We start from the raw sequence: 19,892 nt of genomic DNA, 5'->3' as shown, positions 1-19,892 counted from the left end.
CAACTTTCCCAATATCGACTGGAACCTCCTAAGTGCAGATGGTTTGGATGGAGTGGTTTTTGTCAGGTGCGTTCAGGAGGGTTTCCTTACTCCGTACGTAGACAGACCGACGAGGGGAGAGGCTATTTTGGATTTGGTGCTCAGCAACGAGCCAGAACAAGTGTCAGATCTCGCTGTGGGAGAACACTTTGGTGAAAGTGATCACAATTGCTTCGCATTTACCATAGCGTTGGAGAGGGAAAGGTGCAGTTACAGAGGGAAGATATTTAATTGGGGAAAAAGAAATTATGACGCTATCAGACAGGAGTTGGAAAGTACAGACTGGGAAGCAATTGTTCCACAGAACGGGCACAGCAGACATGCGGAGATTGTTTAAGGAGCAGTTGTTGCGAGTGATGTACAAATTTGTTCCTCTGAGACAGGTAAGAAGGGGTAAGGCTAAGGAGCCTTGGATGATGAGAACAGAGGAACTTCTTGTCAAAAGGTAGAAGGCAGCTTACGTAAGGTGGAGGTAGCACGGATCTAGCACAGCTTTAGAGGATTACAGGCTTGCTAGAAAGGAGCTCAGAAATGGACTGAGGAGAGCCAGGAGGGGGCACAAAAAAGGCTTGGCAGGAAGGATTAGGGAGAACCCAAAGGCTTTTTATTCATAGGTGAAGAATAAGAGAATGATCAGGGAGAAGGTAGGGCCGGTCAGGGATAGCGTAGGGAACTTGTGCGTGGAGTCTGAGCAGATAGGGGAAGCCCTAAATGAGTTTTTTGCTTCGGTTTTCACCAAGGAAAGGGAACATGTTATAAATGAAAACTTTGAGGAGCTGGGATACAGTCTTGACCAGATGAAGATTGATGAAGTTGATGTGCTTGAAAGTTTGGAAAACATTAAGATTGATAAGTCCGCAGGGCCAGACCAGATTTTTCCCCAGGCTGCTCAGAGAAGTGAGAAAGGAGGTTGCTAAGCCGCTGGCGAGGATATTTGCCTTCTCACTCTCCACGGGAGTTGTACCAGAGGACTGGAAGGAGGCGAACGTTGTTCCTCTTTTCAAGAAGGGTAATGGGGAAATCCCTGGCAATTACGGATCAGTCAGTCCTACATCTGTGGTCAGCAAAGTTTTGGATAGAATTCTGAGGGATAGGATTTATGACTATTTGGCCAAGCACAATGTGGTTAAAGGCAGTCAGCATGGCTTTGTGAGGGGCAGGTCATGCCTCACAAATCTTATTGAGTTCTTTGAGGAGGTGTCAAGATAGGGCGACGACGGTGGTGGAGCAGTGGGTGTGGTGTATATGGACTTCAGCAAGGCATTTGACAGGGTTCCCCATGGTAGGCTCATTCATAAAGTCAGGAAGTATGGGATACAGGGAGATTCGGCTATCTGGATTCAAAATTAGCTGGCTGACAGAAGGCAGAGAGTTGGCTGTAGATGGAAAGTATTGTGCCTGGAGGTCAGTATTGAGTGGGGTCCTGCAGAACTCTGTACTTGGGCCTCTGCTCTTTGTAGTTTTATAAATGACTTGGATGAGGAGGTCGAGGGGTGGGTTAGTAAATTTGCAGATGACACAAAGATTGGAGGTGTCGTCGATAGTATAGAGGGCTACTGCAGGCTGCAGCGTGACATAGACAGGATGCAGAGCTGGGCTGAAAAATGGCAGATGGAGCTCAACCTGGATAAATACGAAGTGATGCATTTTGGAAGGTCGAACTCGAATGCTGAAAATAGGATTAAAGACAGGATTCTTGGCAGTGTGGAGGGACAGAGGGATCTTGGTGTTCAAGTACATAGATCCCTTAAAGTTGCCACCCAAGTGGATAGGGTTGTTAAGAAAACATATGGTGTTTTGGCTTTCATCAACAGGGGGATCGAGTTTAAGAGCCGCGAGGTTTTGCTGCAGCTCTACAAAGTCCCTGGTGAGACCACACTTGGACTATTGAGTCCAGTTCTGGTCGCCCTACTCTAAGAAAGATAGAGGTTTTGGAGAGGGTGCAAAGAAGGTTTACCAGGATGCTGCTTGGACTGGGGGCCTTGCGTTATGAAGAAAGGTTGAATAAGCTCGGACTTTTCTCTCTGGAGAGAAGGAGGAAGAGAGGAGACCTGATCGAGGTATACAAAATACAGAGAGGAACAGATAGAGTCAAAAGCCAGAGACTTTTCCCCAGGGCAGGATTGAGGGTAAGAGAAGTCATAGTTTGAAGATATTAGGAGGAAGGTATAAAGGAGGCATCAGAGGTAGGTTCTTTACGCAGAGAGTTGTGAATGCATGGAATGTGTTCCCAGCGGTGGTGGTGGAAGCAGAGTCATCGGGGACATTTAAGCAGCTGCTGGACATGCACATGGGTAGGAGTGAGTTGAGGGGTGTGTAGGTTGTTACTATATTTGACATCAGGATTAAGTCTCGGCACAACATCATGGGCCAACGGGCCTGTTTGTGCTGTACTTTTCTATGTTCTAGTACACTTAGCCATAAAGGACATGGTACAGGATTAAAGAAGCCTATTGGGGCAACAGCCCTTTATAAAAGAAAAGTGGGCAGTTTACCTGGATTATTAGTGGGTCAGAAGGATCAACAGCCACAGCAACATTTGTGTCCAAGTCGATGATCAGGTATCCATAGTTGTCTGTCAGTATCGGGACTGGAAGAATTTTCACACCTAAGGGAACGGGGACAGGTCATCACACAGGAAGAAACAGATATGCCAATAGACACTGCTCAACTCGACATCCCAGGACCACCTTGCAACAGTGCTCCAGCCCCCTCCCTCCCTCCCTCACTCACTCCCTTCCTCCCTCCCACCTTCTCCCCACCCAAACTTCACTGGACCCATCAACTCCAAGTCTATTACTGTCCAGAAACATGGTACAGTACTGGTGGGGACAGGTCTGTCACTGTATTACACTGGGGTACAGTACTGGTGGGGACAGGTCTGTCACTGTATTACACTGGGGTACAGTACTGGTGGGGACAGGTCTGTCACTGTATTACACTGGGGTACAGTACTGGTGGGGACAGGTCTGTCACTGTATTACACTGGGGTACAGTACTGGTGGGGACAGGTCTGTCACTGTATTACACTGGGGTACAGTACTGGTGGGGACAGGTCTGTCACTGTATTACACTGGGGTACAGTACTGGTGGGTATAGGTCTGTCACTGTATTACACTGGGGTACGGTACTGGTGGGGACAGGTCTGTCACTGTATTACACTGGGGTACAGTACTGGTGGGGACAGGTCTGACAATGTAAAAGTTGGGTACAGTACTGAGATATTGACGTATCATGAAAAAACATCAGCATTCTAGTCATCTCCACAGAAGTAGCATTGTGTCAGAATAAGCCATTCCTGCTCAAGGTGCTGTCTCCAGCATGAACCTCAGCACAACATGGACCAAACTCTCTGTAAACTCAAAGCAAAGCTGAGGCCATTAGAGAACACAGCCCTCAATGCTGTCTTCACACATGCATCTTTCAACAGGAAACAGCAACAGAACTTCCCAAAAATCTTGACATTCTGAAGTGTCATGTTGGGCTCAAAACAATAACACCACAGAACCCACCAGATCTGCTAGAATTTGCCAATACTTCTTTTTTTTTTTCAGAATTTCACGATAGTATAAAACCTGGCAGGCAAAATAACCCAGAAATAGTGATACAACATGGGCCTTGATCACATTCCAACAATGGTGCTGAAGACATCTGCTCCAAAATTAGCCACAGCCCAAACTATTCCAGTAAATACAACACTGACAATTATTTGATTGCACTGAAAATTGCCCATGTAGGCCCTGTCCACAAATAAAGGAGGACAAATTAACATGGCCAATTAGCACTCCAGTCTACTGATTATCAGCAAAGTAATGGATTGGATCATTGATAATGCACATATAAATACCATTTTCTTTGTATTTTTGATTGTGGACTGAATGCAGGTTCATAGCTCCTTGAAAGTGGAGTCACAGGTAGATAGGATAATGAAGGAGGCGTTTGGTATGCTTTCCGTTATTGGTCAGAGTATTGAGTACAAGAGTTGGGAGGTCATGTTGCGGCTGTACAGGACATTGGTTAGGCCACTGTTGGAATATTGCGTGCAATTCTGGTCTCCTTCCTATCGGAAAGATGGTGTGAAATCTGAAAGGGCTCAGAAAAGATTTACAAGGATGTTGCCAGGGTTGGAGGATTTGAGCTACAGGGAGAGGCTGAACAGGCTGGGGCTGTTTTCCCTGGAACATCAGAGGCTGAGGGGTAAACTTATAGAGGTTTACAAAATTATGAGGGGCATGGATAGGATAAATAGACAAAGTCTTTTCCCTGGAGTTGAGGAGTCCAGAACTAGAGGGGATAGGCTAAGGGAGAGAGGGGAAAGATATAAAAGAGATCTAAGGGGTAACTTTTTCACACAGAGGGTGGTACGTGTATAGAATGAGCTGCCAGAGGACGTGGTGGAGGCTGGTACAATTGCACCATTTAAGAGGCATTTGCATGAGTACATGAATAGGAAGGGTTTGATTAGATTAGATTAGATTCCCTACAGTGTGGAAACAGGCCCTTTGGCCCAACAAGTACACATCAATCCTCCGAAGAGTAACCCACCCAGACCCATTTCCCTTTAACTAATGCACCTAATACTATGGGCAATTTAGCACGGCCAATTCACCTGACCTGCACATCTTTGTGACTGTGGAGGAAACCTGAGCACCACACAGATGCGGGGAGAATGTGCAAACTCCACACAGATAGTCACCCAAGGCTGGAATCAAATCTGGGACGCTGGTGCTGTGAGGCAGCAGTGCTAATCACTGAGCCACCGTGCTGCCTGTAGGAGGGACATGGGCCGGGTGCTGGCAGGTGGGACTAGATTGGGTTGGGATATCTGATTGGCATGGACGGGTTGGACCGAAGGGTCTGTTTCCGTGCTATACATCTCTATGACTCTATAACTGATTTGATTTATTTATTGTCATGCGTACCTGAGTACAGTGAAAAGCTTTGTTTATGAGCAGTGCAGACAGGTGATAGCAAACAAGGACATCCAGATCGTTGGGTGGGAAAAGCTTATACAGAGACATACAGGTTATGATGTACAAAGCGTGAGCCAGGCAAGATCAACATTTCAGGCTAGAGAGTCCTTTCATCAATCTAATGATGGCTGGGAAGAAGCTGTTCCTGAACCTGCTGGTGCACATGTTCAGGCTTCTGAATCTTCTGCCTGATGGAAGAGGTTGCAGGAGATCATTACCAGCGTGTGATGGGTCATTGATGATGTTGGCAGCCTGTCCATGGCGGCAAGCCGTGTAAAAGGAGTCCATGGATGGAAGGTTGGCTTCAGTGATGGTCTGGGCTGTGCACACAACCCTTTGTAGTTTCTTACAGTCCTGGGAAGAGCAGTAGTCATATCAGGCCGGTATGCATCCAGACAGTACGCCTTTAATGGTGCATCTGTCAAAGCTGGTGAGGGTCCTTATGGACATGCTGAATTTCCTGAGCCACCTGAAGAAGAAGAGGCGTTGTTGTGCCTTCCTGACTGTCGCAAATACATAAGACCAGGACAGGTTGACAGTTATCATCACTCTGAGGAACTTGATGATCTCCACCCTCTCAATCTCAGTTCTGTTGATGTAGATGGGGTTGTGTACCCCTCCTTTCTTTCTGAAGTCAGTGATCAGTTCTTTTATGTTTTGCTAAAGTTAAGAGAGAGGTTGTTCTCATCATACCACATCATCAAGCCCTCGATCTCCCTTCTGTATTTTGATTCCTTGTTTGATATCCATCCAACTGCGGTGGTGTCATCAGCAAATTTGTAGATGCCGTTCATTTGGAACTTGGCAACACAGCCATGAGTGTACAGGGAGGACAGGTGGGGGCTGAGGACACATCCTTGGTGGGGAGCTCCAGTGTTGAGTGTTATTGTGGTGCTGTTGTCCATCTTCACTGACTGAAGTCTGTGGATCAGAAAGCTGAGGGTCCAGGTGCAGAGAGTGGAGCCAAGACCAAGGTCACAGAGTTTTTGAGATTAGTTTGGACGGGATATTGATGTTGAAGGCAGAGCTATAGTTGATGAGCAGGAGTCTGACGTAGCTGTCCTTCTGGTCCAGATGTTCCAAGGATGAGTGCAGGGCTAGGGATACAGCATCGTTATATTGCTGTGGACCTGTTATATCAATAGGCAAATTGCAGGGGATCGAGGCAGGCTGGGAGACTGTAGCTGATGTCGGCCATGACCAGTCTCTCTAAGCACTTCATGATTATGAAGGTCAGAGCCACTGGGTGGCAGAATTAAAGCACATTGCATGTGCTTTCCTAGGTATTGGGATGATGGTGGTCTTTTTGAAGCAAGTCCAACCCATCCATGCTGACCAGCTATCCCAACCCAATCTAATTCCATTTGGCAGCACTTGGCCCATATCGTTCCCAACCCTTCCTGTTCATATACCCATCCAGATGCCTTTTAAATGTTGCAATTGTACTAGTCTCCACCACTTCCTCTGGCAGCTCATTCCATACACGTACCACCCACTGCATGAAAATGTTGCCCCTTAGGTCTCTTTTATAACCTTCCCTTCCCACCCTAAACCTATGCCCTCTAGCTCTGGACTCCCCTCCACAGGGAAAAGACCTTGTTTATTTATCCTATCCAAGCCCCTCAAGATTTTATAAACCTCTACAAGGTCACCCCTCAGCCTCCAACGCTCCAGCGAAAACAGCCCCAGCCTGTTCAGCCTCTCCCTGTAGTTAAAATCCTCCAACTCTGGCAACATCCTTGTAAATCTTTTCTGAACCCTTTCAAGTTTCACAATATCCTGCTGATAGGAAGGAGACCAGAATTGCACGCAATATTCCAAAAGTGAGCTACCCAACACCCTGTAGAGTCAAGACATGATTTCACAATGGCCTATACTCAGTGCTCTGACTCCACTTTCAAGGACTTATGAACCTGCACTCCAAGGTCTCTTTATTCAGCAACACTCTGTTGGACTTTATCATTAAGTATATAACTCATGCTAAGGTTTGCTTTCCTAAAATGCAGCGCCTCACATTTATCCAAATTAAACTCCATCTGTCACTCGTCAGTCCACTGGCCCATCTGATCAGGATCCCGTTGTAATCTGATGTAACCTTCTTCGCTGTCCACTACACCTCCAATTTTGGTGTCATCTGCAAACTTACTAACTATACTTCTATGTTCATATCACAAATCATTTGCATAAATGATGAAAGTAGTGGACCCAGCACTGATGCTCGCGGCACTCCACTCGTCACAGGCCTCCAGTCTGAAAAACAACCCTCCACCACCACCTTCTGTCTTCTACCTTCGAGCCAGTTCTGTATCCAAATGGATAGTTCTCCCTGCATTCCATGAGATCTAACCTTGCTAACCAATCTCCCATGGGGAAACTTGTCAAATGCCTTACTGAACTCATTAATGGCAAGGTCCGGGGTAGTGTTGCTGAACAAAGAGATCTTGGAGGGCAAGTTCATAGATCCTTGAAAGTGAAGCCTCAGGTAGATTGGATAATGAAGAAAGCGTTTAGTATGCTTGCCGTTATTGGGTCAGTGCATTTAATATAGGTGTTGGGAGGTCATGTTGCAGCTGTGCAGGACATTGGTTAGGCCATTTTTGGAATAGTTTGTGCAATTCTGGTCAGTCTCCTATAGAATGTTGTGAAACTTGAAAGGTTTCAGTAAAGATTTACAAGGACGTTGCCAGCATTGAAGGGTTTGAGCTATAGGGAGAGGTTGAATTGACTATGAGCAGCACTGCTGCCTCACAGCACTAGGGATCCGGGTTCAATTCCGACTTCAGGCAACTGTGTAGAGTTTGCACGTTCTCCCCGTATCTGCGTGGGTTTCCTCTGGGTGCTACGGTTTCGTCCCACAATTCAAAGATGTGCAAGTTAGGTGAATTGGCCATGCTAAATTGTCCATCGTGTTCAGAGATGTGTAGGTTAGGTGCAGAAGTCAGGGGTAAATATAGGATAATAGGGTAGGGGAATGGGTTATTCTTCAGAGGGTCGGTATGGACTTGTTGGGCCGAAGGGCCTTTTTCCACACTATAGGGATTCTATGGCTGGGGCTGTTTTCCCTGGAGCATTGGAGGCTAAGGGGTGACCTTACAGAGTTTTTTAAAATCATGAGTGGCATAGATAGGATGAATAGACAAAGTTTTTTCCCGTGGGTTGGGGAGTCCAGAACTAGATGACAAAGAGTTAGGTGATAGGGGCAAGATACAGAAGGGAGCCAAGGGGTAACTTTTTCATGCAAAAGGCATTGCATGTATGGAATGAACTGTCAGGAAGTGATAGAGGCTGGTACAATTGCAACATTTACAAGGCATCCAGGTGGGTATATGAATAGGAAGGGTTTAGCGGGGTATGGGACAAATGTTGGCAAATGGGACTAGATTAATTTAGGATATCTGGTCAGCATGGATGAGTTGGACCGAAGGGTCTGTGCTGTAAGTCTGTATGACTAACTGCATTCTCAGTCTTTCCCTCCACCCATAACACCAATGTTTTTTCCGTATCTGTCTGTGCATTGGGAGGTTTTAACTAGAATTATATTCCAATAGCTCATACTTCTTTTTCTGTCATCAAATCTCTTTATTTGTAATGAATAGTAATTCTTGTTAAGTATATAAATCTGCTACTGAGACGTCAACCTGGATCTAAAAGACAGTGAAATTGAGGAACTCTGCATTATTTGTAAAATCTTTCACTTTTATGAGGATTCTAGGTATAGTAGGGCTTGCTTTCCAATGCACTACTCCACTTGGCAACAATCCACTCACTGAAGCTCAGTTTGAATTAGAGAGAGCCACTTATTTCCCAATCTCACTACAACCTAGACAAAAGGGACTGAACTCCAGGGGATTAAGAGAATGTGATCACTCTCCTTCTGCTTGGATGACTGCAATTCCAAAATAATTCAAGAAGCTCAACATCATTCAGGATAACACAGCTTGCTTGATTGGCATCCCATCCACGAACTTCAACATTTTAGCAGCTCACCGGGGCACCTTTGACAACATGTTCCAAATCTGTGACGTCTACCAACTAAAATGACAAGGGCAACAGATACATGGGACAACCATCCTCTCCGAGGAGTGTACAATCCAAATTTGAAACTATGTTGTTTTCTACAATGTTGCTGGGTCAAGAATGATCAAATTCCCTTCCTACAGCATTGATGGCTTACCTACACCAAACAACGGCACTGGAGGCAGTTCACACCACATTTGAGGGCAAATAAGGACAGACAATAAATGTCATCCCAACCAGCAATTCCCACATGCCGTGAAATTAAAAATGCCAGGCTTCTGGTGATGCTGTTTAAGAGATAACTAATGGACATCACCTGATAGGACTATTTGTATGTGGCAATGGAATCCTATACAGCCACTTGTGAAAGCAGACAGAACCATCATTTATCACCTCATACAACAGGCAGTACCCGTGACAATACAGCACTCTCTTAGTGCTACCTTTGAGTACCAGCCAAGACACTGTACCGAGTCTCTGGAGTGAGTCTGAAATCCAGTGTCAAACTCAGGGGCAATGGTGCAAATCACTGGGGCAGAGCTAATTAATTGGTGCATTCATTCATAAACCAGAGGTATTGTCAACAATAGAACAAAGATTGTTCTGAGTGAGTGGAAACACCCACTTGCAAACCTGCTCCTCTTGTACACATGGTAATTATAACAAAACATGTCAGGGAGGAGATATTTCAAGACGGAATGTCTTCAACCTCATTGCGACAGAGCCTAAAGATTTTTGGACACTATCCAAGACTATGCTCTTTAGACAGCATCTTTCAAAACCAAGACCACTACCAGCTAGAAGGTCAGGATCAGCAGATATATTGGAAGATCACCTCATTCAAGTTCTCCTCCAAGCCACTCACCTTCCTTACTTGTAAATGTATCACAATTCTTTCAGTGTCCGCTGGGTCAAAATCCTGGAATTCCCTCCATAACAGCATTGAGGGTCTGCTTACAGTACATGGACTGCAGCGGTTCAGGAAAGCAGCTCACCCCCACCTTCTCCAGGGATAGGCAATAAATACTGACCCAGTCAGTGATGCCCACAACTCAAGAATTAACTTAGTCATAGAGATGGACAGCATGGAAACAGACCCTTCGGTCCAACCCGTCCATGCCAACCAGATATCCCAACCCAATCTAGTCCCACCTGCCAGCACCCGGCCCATATCCCTCCAAACCCTTCCTATTCATATACCCATCCAGATGTCTTTTAAATGTTGCAATTGTACCAGCCTCCTCTGGCAGCTCATTCCATACACGAACAACACTGTGTGGAAAAGTTGCCTCTTGGGTCTCTTTATATCTTTCCCCTCTCACCCTAAACCGATGCCCTCTAGTTCTGGACTCCCCCACCCCAGGGAACCTACTTTCTCTATTTACCCTATCTATGCCCCTCAATTTTATAAACCTCTATAACATTTTTCAAAATTTAGGCTTCCCAAATTTTTGAACTGAAAGATTAAAACGATTAGTTTATAAAGCACCTTCAGAAGTGTTGTTTTCTATGTAATTGTGGCAATGACTTTGTACAAAACAAAGTCCCAAAAATGAGAATGTGATCAAGCTGATCTGTCTCAGCTACCTGGCCATGACAGTCACTTACTTTGCCTTTGAAGATGTTCCATCACTTTACAGTCAGCAGAAAGACAGGGTCAGTGAGACAGCTCAGATGGCGCAGTGTTCTCTGACTGCTGCTTGGATGTATCAAACTGGATGAGGGGCTCAAAGTTTTGGAATGGTGCTTAAACTTTCTCTTTCTAAAGGATACTTGATAAGGGAAAGTGGTTTTAAGACAATATTTGTTAACAGATCAGAGGCATACTTCCATTGCCCCAAACTCTACCAAACATGATTAGCATGATTTTAAAGAAGCCAGTTGAGGGGTTGGATGGGCATTTTACCTTCATCAATCAACAGAAAACTTACCGTTAATGATTTTAGGACAGACAACAGAATGGCCACTAGGATAATGATCTCGAGTCTTCTTCAACTGTTTCTTGTGAAAGATGTACCCTAGTCTTGTCCTTGTATATAGTGTGTACCTGAAAAGACAGCATTGGATATTAACAGGTGTGGAAAGAGGAAGGAGAAACAGCAAGTTCTGTAACTGAGTCACATTAAAGAATTACCTTAATGCTAATTAGTGCAATGATCCTAACACTGAGCAAGTCGGAACACAGAAGGAAACCAGACTGTTTTTTTTCCTCTATCAATCAATCAACTTAGTTAGCTTTTCACACACATTTAGGACAAGTAGAATATGAACCTAGACATTCTGGCCCAGAACTAGGAACAATACCACTGACTACAAGATCCCACATTTTGTGGTACCACCTATTTTGGTAAACCCTGAGTTTTATTTTTTGCTGACTGGTTACTATGGAGGTCAGTCACTTAGCATAATCACAAGAGGCTGCCAGTGTACATTTAACAGAATATGAAAGTTTATTTGACACTAAGGGGGCAAAATAGTTGACAGCATACAAGAACTAGTTGACAGTCTTACTATAAATACCAGAAATAAAGATTCAACCCTTTCACCCTCAACAACAACCTAAGAGATCTTCAAACCTCCACCTGAGGGGGCTTTCTCTAGATCACAGAGCTGTACTCCCTTCTTTCTAGCAATCTTCTGTCTTCGTTCAAGGTCAACTTCCTCAGTTAATGTCTCTTCATGAGACCTTTCAACAAACTGCTAACACAGCTCATGTTTCTTCACAGGCATTTCTTAAACTCTTCTTGCACAGCTTTCTGTTACTGACATTTAACCACTTGGGACTTCTTTCCTCCTGCCTGGCCAATTCTTGGGACTGATAAACAGCATTGCTGCTCTTCTACACTTTCGCGTCAAACAACCTGCTCCAGTTTCTGAAAGAAACCTGAACATCCAAACATTCTGGATGGTTCTTTCTTTCCAAAAGGAAACTTGTTTCTGTCTCTGTTTCCTTGTACCAAAGGACGCCTTGTTGCTTGGCAACACTGCAATTTCCTTTTCTCTTTTCTATCCTAGTTTTCTAAATCACTGAATAATTCACATCAAGGCTTTCTTTTACCTGTCAAGAAAGAGCCTCATTCAATGCACGGAAACACATTTCCAAAGACCATTCTCACAACTCTGAAAAATAAGATTATGTCCTTCACTTCATGACCAACACAATATTGAAATACAAATCAAACTTGCAGCTATACAGAGCTCTGACCACTTGTTATATCCTACTTTTTTATGCAGCGAGTGGTCATGAGTGTGGAGATGGGTTCAACTGAGCACTTTTCTCAAATTCAAGGGACATGTTCATCATTGGATGAAGAAGCATTTAGTGCAGGAGAAAGTGAGGACTGCAGATGCTGGAGATCAGAGCTTAAAAATGTGTTGCTGGGAAAGTGCAGCAGGTCAGGCAGCATCCAAGGAGCAGAAGCGACGTTTTGGGCATAAGCCCTTCTTCAGGAAGCATTTAGTGTGCATCCTTAGTTCTTTCAGAGAAGACAATGGTGAGCTGCCTTCTTGAACCGCAGCGGTCCACGTGCTATTAGGAGGGAATTCCAGGATTTTGGACCAGGGATACTAAGAAACAGCGATATATACTGAGTGGCTTGGAGTGGAACTTGCAGATGGTGATGTTTCCATGCTGCCCTAGTCCTTCTAGATGACAGGAGCCATGGATTTGGAAGATGCTAAGGAGCCTTGGTGAATTTCTGCAGTGTTTGGTACAGGCTGCTGATACTGAACATCCATGGTGGAGGGGTTACATGCTTTTGGATGTTGATGTCAATCAAGCAAGCTGCTTTATCCTGGATGGTGTCAGGTTTTAGGTGCTTTTGGAGCTGCACTCATCCAGGCAAATGGGGAGTATTCTGTCACACTCCTGACATGTGTCTTATAGATAGTGAACAGGCTTTGGAGAGATAGGAGTCAAATTACTTGTTGCAGACTCCCTAGCCTCTGACCCACTCTTGCAGGTATGTGTGTGCCTGGTAAAGATTAGTTTCTAATACATGGTAAACCCAGGATGCTGATAGTGTAACGACTCTGACAAGAGGAGTAATCAAGACCCACTACTCCACAAACCATGTCAAAGGTGGAAATATTTAATGTAAAAATCACCAGAATGGGAAATATCAGAAATGATTGATTTTCACCAACTTTCCTCAATAAACATAAAAATAGCTTCCAAAAATAGAAATTTGTATATGTTATCATATTAGAATTCTTTGATGAGGTAACAAACAGGATGAAGGGGAACCAAAAGATGTAATATATTTGGACTGCCAAAAGGTGTTTGATAAGGCACTGCCCACTGGGCTCTTGTCTTATGAAGTAGCCTACGGTGCTACAGAGATATATTGGCATGGATGGAGGAATGGCTAACTAACAGAAGGCAGAGAGTTGGGAGAAAGGGAGGGGTGCATTTTCAGGATGGCACCTTGTAACTTGTGGTGTGCCACAGAGATCATTGTTGAGGCCACAATTATTTACAATATACATTAATGACTTTAATTAAGAAAATGAATGTACTATGGCCAAGTTTATGAATCTCACAAAAATAGGTGGGAAGGTAAATGGTGTGGACAACACAAAGATTCAGGATGCAGACCAGTTAAATGAGCAGATAAAAACTCGTCAGATGGAATATAGTGTGGGGAAATGTGAAGTTGTGCACTTTGGCAGCAACAATAGAAGAGCTGAATATTATTTAAATGGAAAACTGCAGGAAACAGGATTTGGAAGTCATTGTGCAATAATCACAAAAATCTAGCATGCACATTTTTTTATTTTCAAAGGAAATGGACTATAAAATTGGGAAATCATGCTAAAACAATAGAAGGTACTAATCAGACCAGAGCTGGAATACTCTGAACAGTTTTGGGTTCCTTATCGAAGAAGAGATAAGCTGTAATTAAAGGTAGCCATAGAGATGTACAGCATGGAAACAGACCCTTCAGTGCAACTTGTCCATGCCAACCAGATATCTCAACCCAATCTAGTCCCAACTGCCAGCACCTGGCCCATATCCTTCCAAACCCTTACTATTCATATACCCATCCAGATGCCTTTTAAATGTTGTAATTGTATCAGCTTCCACCACACCCTCTGGCAGTTCACTCCATATACGTACCACCCGATATGAAAGTGTTGCCCCTTAGGTCTCTTTTATATCTTTCCCCTCTCACCCTAAACCTATGCCCTCTAGTTCTAGACTCCCTGACCCCAGGGAAAAGATTGTCTATTTACCGTATCCATACCCCTCATGATTTTATAAACCTCTATGAGGTCACCCCTCAGCCTCCGACGCTCCAGGGAAAACAGCCCCAGCCTGTTCAGCCTCTCCCTCTAGCTCAAATCCTCCAACCCTGGCAACATCCTTGTAAATCTTTTCTGAACCCTTTCAAGTTTCACAACATCTTTCCGATAGGAAGGAGACCAGAATTGCACGCAATATTCCAACAGTGGCCTAACCAATGTCCTGTACAGCCACAACATGACCTAGTCCACAGAAAGTTCACTAGGCTAATACTGAGTATGCAGGAAGTGTTTTAGGAGGTTAGGCTTGTACCTATTAAGTATATTTCAACAAGATCCTCAACATGATTCTGAGGGAGCTTCACAGGGTAGATGTGGAGATTAATCCCCCTTGTGGGAGAGTCTAGGTACAAATGACATAATCTCAGAAATAAGGGGTTAGGACAAAGAGGAGGAATTCCTTCTCTCCATGGGCAGCGTACCTGTGGATTTCTTTGCCCAAACGGCTGCAGAAACAAAAAAAAACTGAGGATGCTGGAATCCGAAGACGACAGGCAGGAGGCTAGAAGAACACAGCAAGCTGGGAACCTTAAAAAGTTGGAGAACGTTTCAAGTTAACCCTTCTTCAGGACTGTCCAGAAGAAGTTACACCCAAAACATCAACTTCTCCATCTCCTCACGCTGCCTGGCTTGCTGGGTTCTTCCAGCCTCCTGGCAGTCTACAGAAGGCAGAAGAGGCTGGTTGTTCAGCATATTCAAGACTGAGGCAGACAGATTTTTAATTGGTCAGGGAAACAAGGGTATGGAGTGTGAATGGGTTGAATGCCTGTCTTTGCTCCAGTGTTTTATGGTCACTTGTTTACTAAGAACAAACTATCGCTTTCCTGCTGCTCAGTATGTAGGTTGTCCTGTGTTGTGGCTTCATTAAATTGACACCTTGTTTTTAAACTTTGCTTGGTGCTGCTCTTGGCATGCCTTCACTTCTGGGAGAAAGCGAGGACTGCAGATGCTGAAGATCAGAGGTGAAAAATGTGTTGCTGGAAAAGCGCAGCAGGTCAAGCAGCATCCAAGGAGTAGGAGAATCGATGTTTCAGGCATAAGCCCTTCTTCAGGATAGTAGTAACAGGATAGATCAGAGTCAGCATGGATTTATGAAGGGGAAATCATGCTTGACTAATCTTCTGGAATTTTCTTGAGGACATAACTCTGAAAATGGATGAGGGAGATCCAGTAGATATAGTGTACCTGGACTTTCAGAAAGTTTTTGATAAAGTCCCACATAGGAGGTTAGTGAGCAAAATTACGGCACATGGTATTGGGGGCAAAGTACTAACTTGGATTCAAAGTTGGTTGGCTGACAGGAAACGGCTCCATTTCGGAATGGCAGGTGGTGACCAGTGGGGTACCGCAGGGATCAGTGCTGGGACTGCAGCTTTTTACAATATATATTAATGATATTGAAGATGGTATTAGTAATAATATTAGCAAATTTGCTGATGATACTAAGCTGGGTGGCAGGATGAAATGTGAGGAGGATGTTAGGAGATTACAGGATGACCTGGACAGGTTAGGTGATTGGTCATATGCATGGCAGATGCAGTTTAATGTGGATAATTGTATGGTTATCCACTTTGGTGGCAAGAACAGGAAGGCAGATTACTACCGAAATGGAATCAATTTAGGTAAAGGGGCAGTACAAAGAGATCTGGGTATTCTTGTACACCAGTCAATAAAGGTAAGCACGTAGGTAACAGCTGGTAGTGGAGAAGGCTAATAGCATGTGGCCTTTATAACAAGAGGGATTGAGTACAGAAGCAAAGAGGTTCTTCTGCAGCTGTACAGGGCCCTGGTGAGACCACACCTGGAGTACTGTGTGCAGTTCTGGTCTCCACATTTGAGGAAAGACATTCTGGCTATTGAGGGAGTGCAGCGTAGGTTCACGAGGTCAATTCCCGGAATGGCGGGACTACCTCACGCTGATAGACTGGAGCGACTGGGCTTGTATACCCTTGAGTTTAGAAGACTGAGAGGGGATCTGATTGAGATGTATAAGATTATTAAAGGATTGGACACTCTGGAGGCAGGAAACATGTTTCCGCTGATGGGTGAGTGCCGAACCAGAGGACACAGCTTAAAAATATGGGGTAGACCATTTAGGACAGAGATGAGGAGAAACTTCTTCACCCAGAGAGTGGTGGCTGTGTGGAATGCTCTGCCCCAGAGGGCAGTGGAGGCCCAGTCTCTGGATTCATTTAAGAAAGAGTTGGATAGAGCTCTCAAGGATAATGGAATCAAGGGATATGGAGATAAGGCAGGAACAGGATACTGATTAAGGATGATCAGCCATGATCATATTGAATGGTGGTGCAGGCTCTAAGGGCAGAATGGCCTACTCCTGCAACTATTGTCTATTGCCTTCACTTCTGATTTCCTGAAGCCATGGTAGATTGGGTAATGCCAAGTCAGGATGTTACAGATTGCATTTGAATACAATTATGCATCTGATGGCTGAGAGCACTTCATCGATTGCTGGTTTTGAAGTGTTAAAGCTAGAGTCACACAGCACAGAAATAACCCTTCAGTCCAACTTGTCCATACCAACCAAGTTTCCCAAACTAAACTAGTGCCATTTGCCTCTGTTCGATCCATTTTCCTCTAAACCTATCCTATCCATGTACCTGTCCAAATATCTTTTACATGTTGTCACTTCATCTGCCTTTAGCACTTCCTCTGGCAGCTCAATCCATATATGCATCATCCTGTGTGTGAAAAAAATGCCCCTCAGATCCCCTTTTAAATCCTTCTCCTCTCACCTTACACGTGCTCTCTAGTTTTGGATTCCCCCACCCTGGGGAAACGATTCTTGGCTATTCACCTTATCTATGCGCCTCACGATTTTATAAACCTCTCTAAGATCACCCCTCAACCTCCTACGCTTCAGGTAAACAAAAAAAAATCCCAGTCTATCCAGTCTCTCCTTATAACTCCAACTCTCCAGCAACAGCCATATAAATCTTTTCTGCACCCATTCCAGATTAATAACATCATTCCTATAGCAGGGTGACCAGATCTGTTTAGCATTTAGCACAGCGATAGTGCCACAAAACATGGAGGATATCTTTAGTGTCATTAAATAGCAAGGGCAATGGTTGGAATTCTCTCTTGTAGGACATGGGTCATTGCCTGGCACCTGTGTGGTCCAAGTGTGATTTATCATTTATCAGCCCAAACCAATAAATAACTAAATAAAAGCTGCTCTCATTAACAATGATCATGAAAGTACTATGTTTCTGTAAAAACTCATCTGCTTAAGTTATGCCCTTTAGGAAACTAAATTTCAATCCTATTCTGACATAGACATCTGCCTTATTCCAACCCCACAGCACTGTGGTTGATTGCTTTCTCAAACAAACAGGAGAAAGTGAGGACTGCAGATGCTGGAGATCAGAGCTGAAAAATGTGTTGCTGGAAAAGCGCAGCAGGTCAGGCAGCATCCAAGGAGCAGGAGAATCGATGTTTCAGGCATCAGACCGTCTCCTGCTCCTTGGATGCTGCTTGACCTGCTGCGTTTTTCCAGCAACACATTTTTAAACTCTGATCTCCAGCATCTGCAGTCCTCACTTTCTCCTAGTTGATTTTAACCTATTGCGAGTCCTCTTGCAAGGATACCTTCCTTGAAGAAGCTCCCCTCCTCCCTCTACAAGGATAACCTCCTTCCACCTATCGCATTCCCAACGCCCCTCCCCCAAGTCCCTCCTCCCTACCTTTTATTTAGCATGCTTGGCACACCCTCCTCATTCCTGAAGAAGGGCTTATGCCCGAAACGTTGATTCTCCTGCTCCCTGGATGCTGCCTGACCTGCTGCACTTCTCAAACAATCTACCAATCAATTCAGTGGTCTTTCATAAGATGACACACCATCACTTCCTGATGAAGGGCTTTTGCCCAAAACTTTGATCTTCCTGCTCCTCAGATGCTGCCTGACCTGCTGTGCTTTTCCAGCACCACTCTCACCACTTTCTCAATGACAACTGGGGACGGACAATCACTGTCCTGCCAGTAATGTGAACATTCTGTGGCAAAGTAAATAAAAGAATTAAGTGTTCTAGATCAGGGTCAGCATTCGGAACCCACAGGTCCTCACTCCACTGCATTATTGCTCAACTCCAACCTCAGAAACGCATGCCTCAATGAGATGAGATGATGACTCTGTGCTTGAAATATGCATCAGTCTGACCAGCACTATTTCCAGACTCTATTTGTTCTCAACATGCTGTTTTTAAAAATTCTTTGTCATGATTGGAGGCGATTGGTGTTAACAACGCCGTTGTGGGCGGCACGGTGGCACAGTGGTTAGCACTGCTGCCTCACAGCGCCTGAGACCTGGGTTCAATTCCCGCCTCAGGCGACTGACTGTGTGGAGTTTGCACGTTCTCCCCGTGTCTGCGTGGGTTTCCTCCGGGTGCTCCGGTTTCCTCCCACAGTCCAAAGATGTGCAGGTCAGGTGAATTGGCTTTGCTAAATTGCCCATAGTGTTAGGTAAGGGGTAGATGTAGGGGTATGGGTGGGTTACGCTTCAGTGGGGCGGTGTGGACTTGTTGGGCCAAAGGGCCTGTTTCCACACTGTAAGTAATCTAATCTAATTGAGCAATGTATGACTCTATAACTTATGGGATTGTTAGAACAGCCTGTGCTTCTTAGCCCCATTTGTAGAGAATTCAGTTTGTGCTGGGAATAATTTTCTGCAATCAGAATTACTCAGTCGCCAGGCAGGAAGTGGCAAATGTTGGGACCTCTTCCAAACTCAGCAATGTCTCTTCCGCACAGGAATGTAAACCTATCGGAATTATGTGATCAAGTCCTACAGTGGGACTTGAGCCCAAAACATGATCTGTGTGCTGTGTATGATCTCATGATAGAATAAACATTGCGTGAGACAGATGATCATTCTCTCATCGCAAATCTCTCTTTCATCATCAGTGTTTCCACTTTACTACAAGGGATTACTTGCAGAAATGCTCTTCTGAACATTCCATTATTCCCAAGCTCCAAATACAACAGGTCATTCCTCTTCCTTGTTTATACATCATCCTCCCTCCTCTACTTATGTTCATCTGGTTCCATGAAAACCTACAAAATTTATTTCTCCGAGTGTGGAGCACACACCGAACATGCAGCAATGCAAACAGAAAGTACATTACAAAGCAAGCAATTGGAATGCTGAAAAATGTGTTGCTGGAAAAGCGCAGCAGGTCAGGCAGCATCAAAGGAGCAGGAGAATCGACGTTTCAGGCATAAGCCCTTCTTCAGGGATGAGGAGGGTGTGCCAAGCAGGCTAAGATAAAAGGTAGGGAGGAGGGACTTGGGGGGAGGGGCGTTGGGAATGCAATAGGTGGAAGGAGGTTAAGGTGAGGGTGATTGGCCGGAGAGGTGAGGAAGAAGATTGCAGGTCAAGAAGGCAGTGCTGAATCAGAGGGTTGGGACTGAGAAAAGGTTGGGGGGAGGGAAAATGAGGAAGCTGGAGAAATCTGCATTCATCCCTTGTGGTTGGCGTGTTGCCATAGTCTGGCGATGGAGGAGGCCTTGTAGAGGGAAGAGGAGAGCTTCTTCAAGGAAGAT

At 44.7% G+C, this 19,892-nt stretch overlaps 1 protein-coding gene across 1 annotated transcript in view; it reads right to left on the bottom strand.

Moving 5' to 3' along the window:
• The window catches only part of pnkd (PNKD metallo-beta-lactamase domain containing), a 60,751-nt gene that overhangs the window by 38,353 nt on the left and 2,506 nt on the right, over window positions 1-19,892 (bottom strand). Inside the window, exons 2-3 of the mRNA XM_072579988.1 lie at window positions 10,961-11,076; window positions 2,535-2,647 (exon numbers count right to left, since the gene is read on the bottom strand). Coding sequence (XP_072436089.1) covers window positions 2,535-2,647; window positions 10,961-11,076 — 229 coding nt within the window. The remainder of the gene's footprint in view (window positions 1-2,534; window positions 2,648-10,960; window positions 11,077-19,892) is intronic.

The sequence above is a fragment of the Chiloscyllium punctatum genome, chromosome 10 (genome assembly GCF_047496795.1).
Source record: "Chiloscyllium punctatum isolate Juve2018m chromosome 10, sChiPun1.3, whole genome shotgun sequence".
NCBI lineage: Eukaryota > Metazoa > Chordata > Chondrichthyes > Orectolobiformes > Hemiscylliidae > Chiloscyllium > Chiloscyllium punctatum.
The sequence above is the reverse complement of the archived record's forward strand: the minus strand, read 5'-3'. Positions and strand labels throughout refer to the sequence as shown.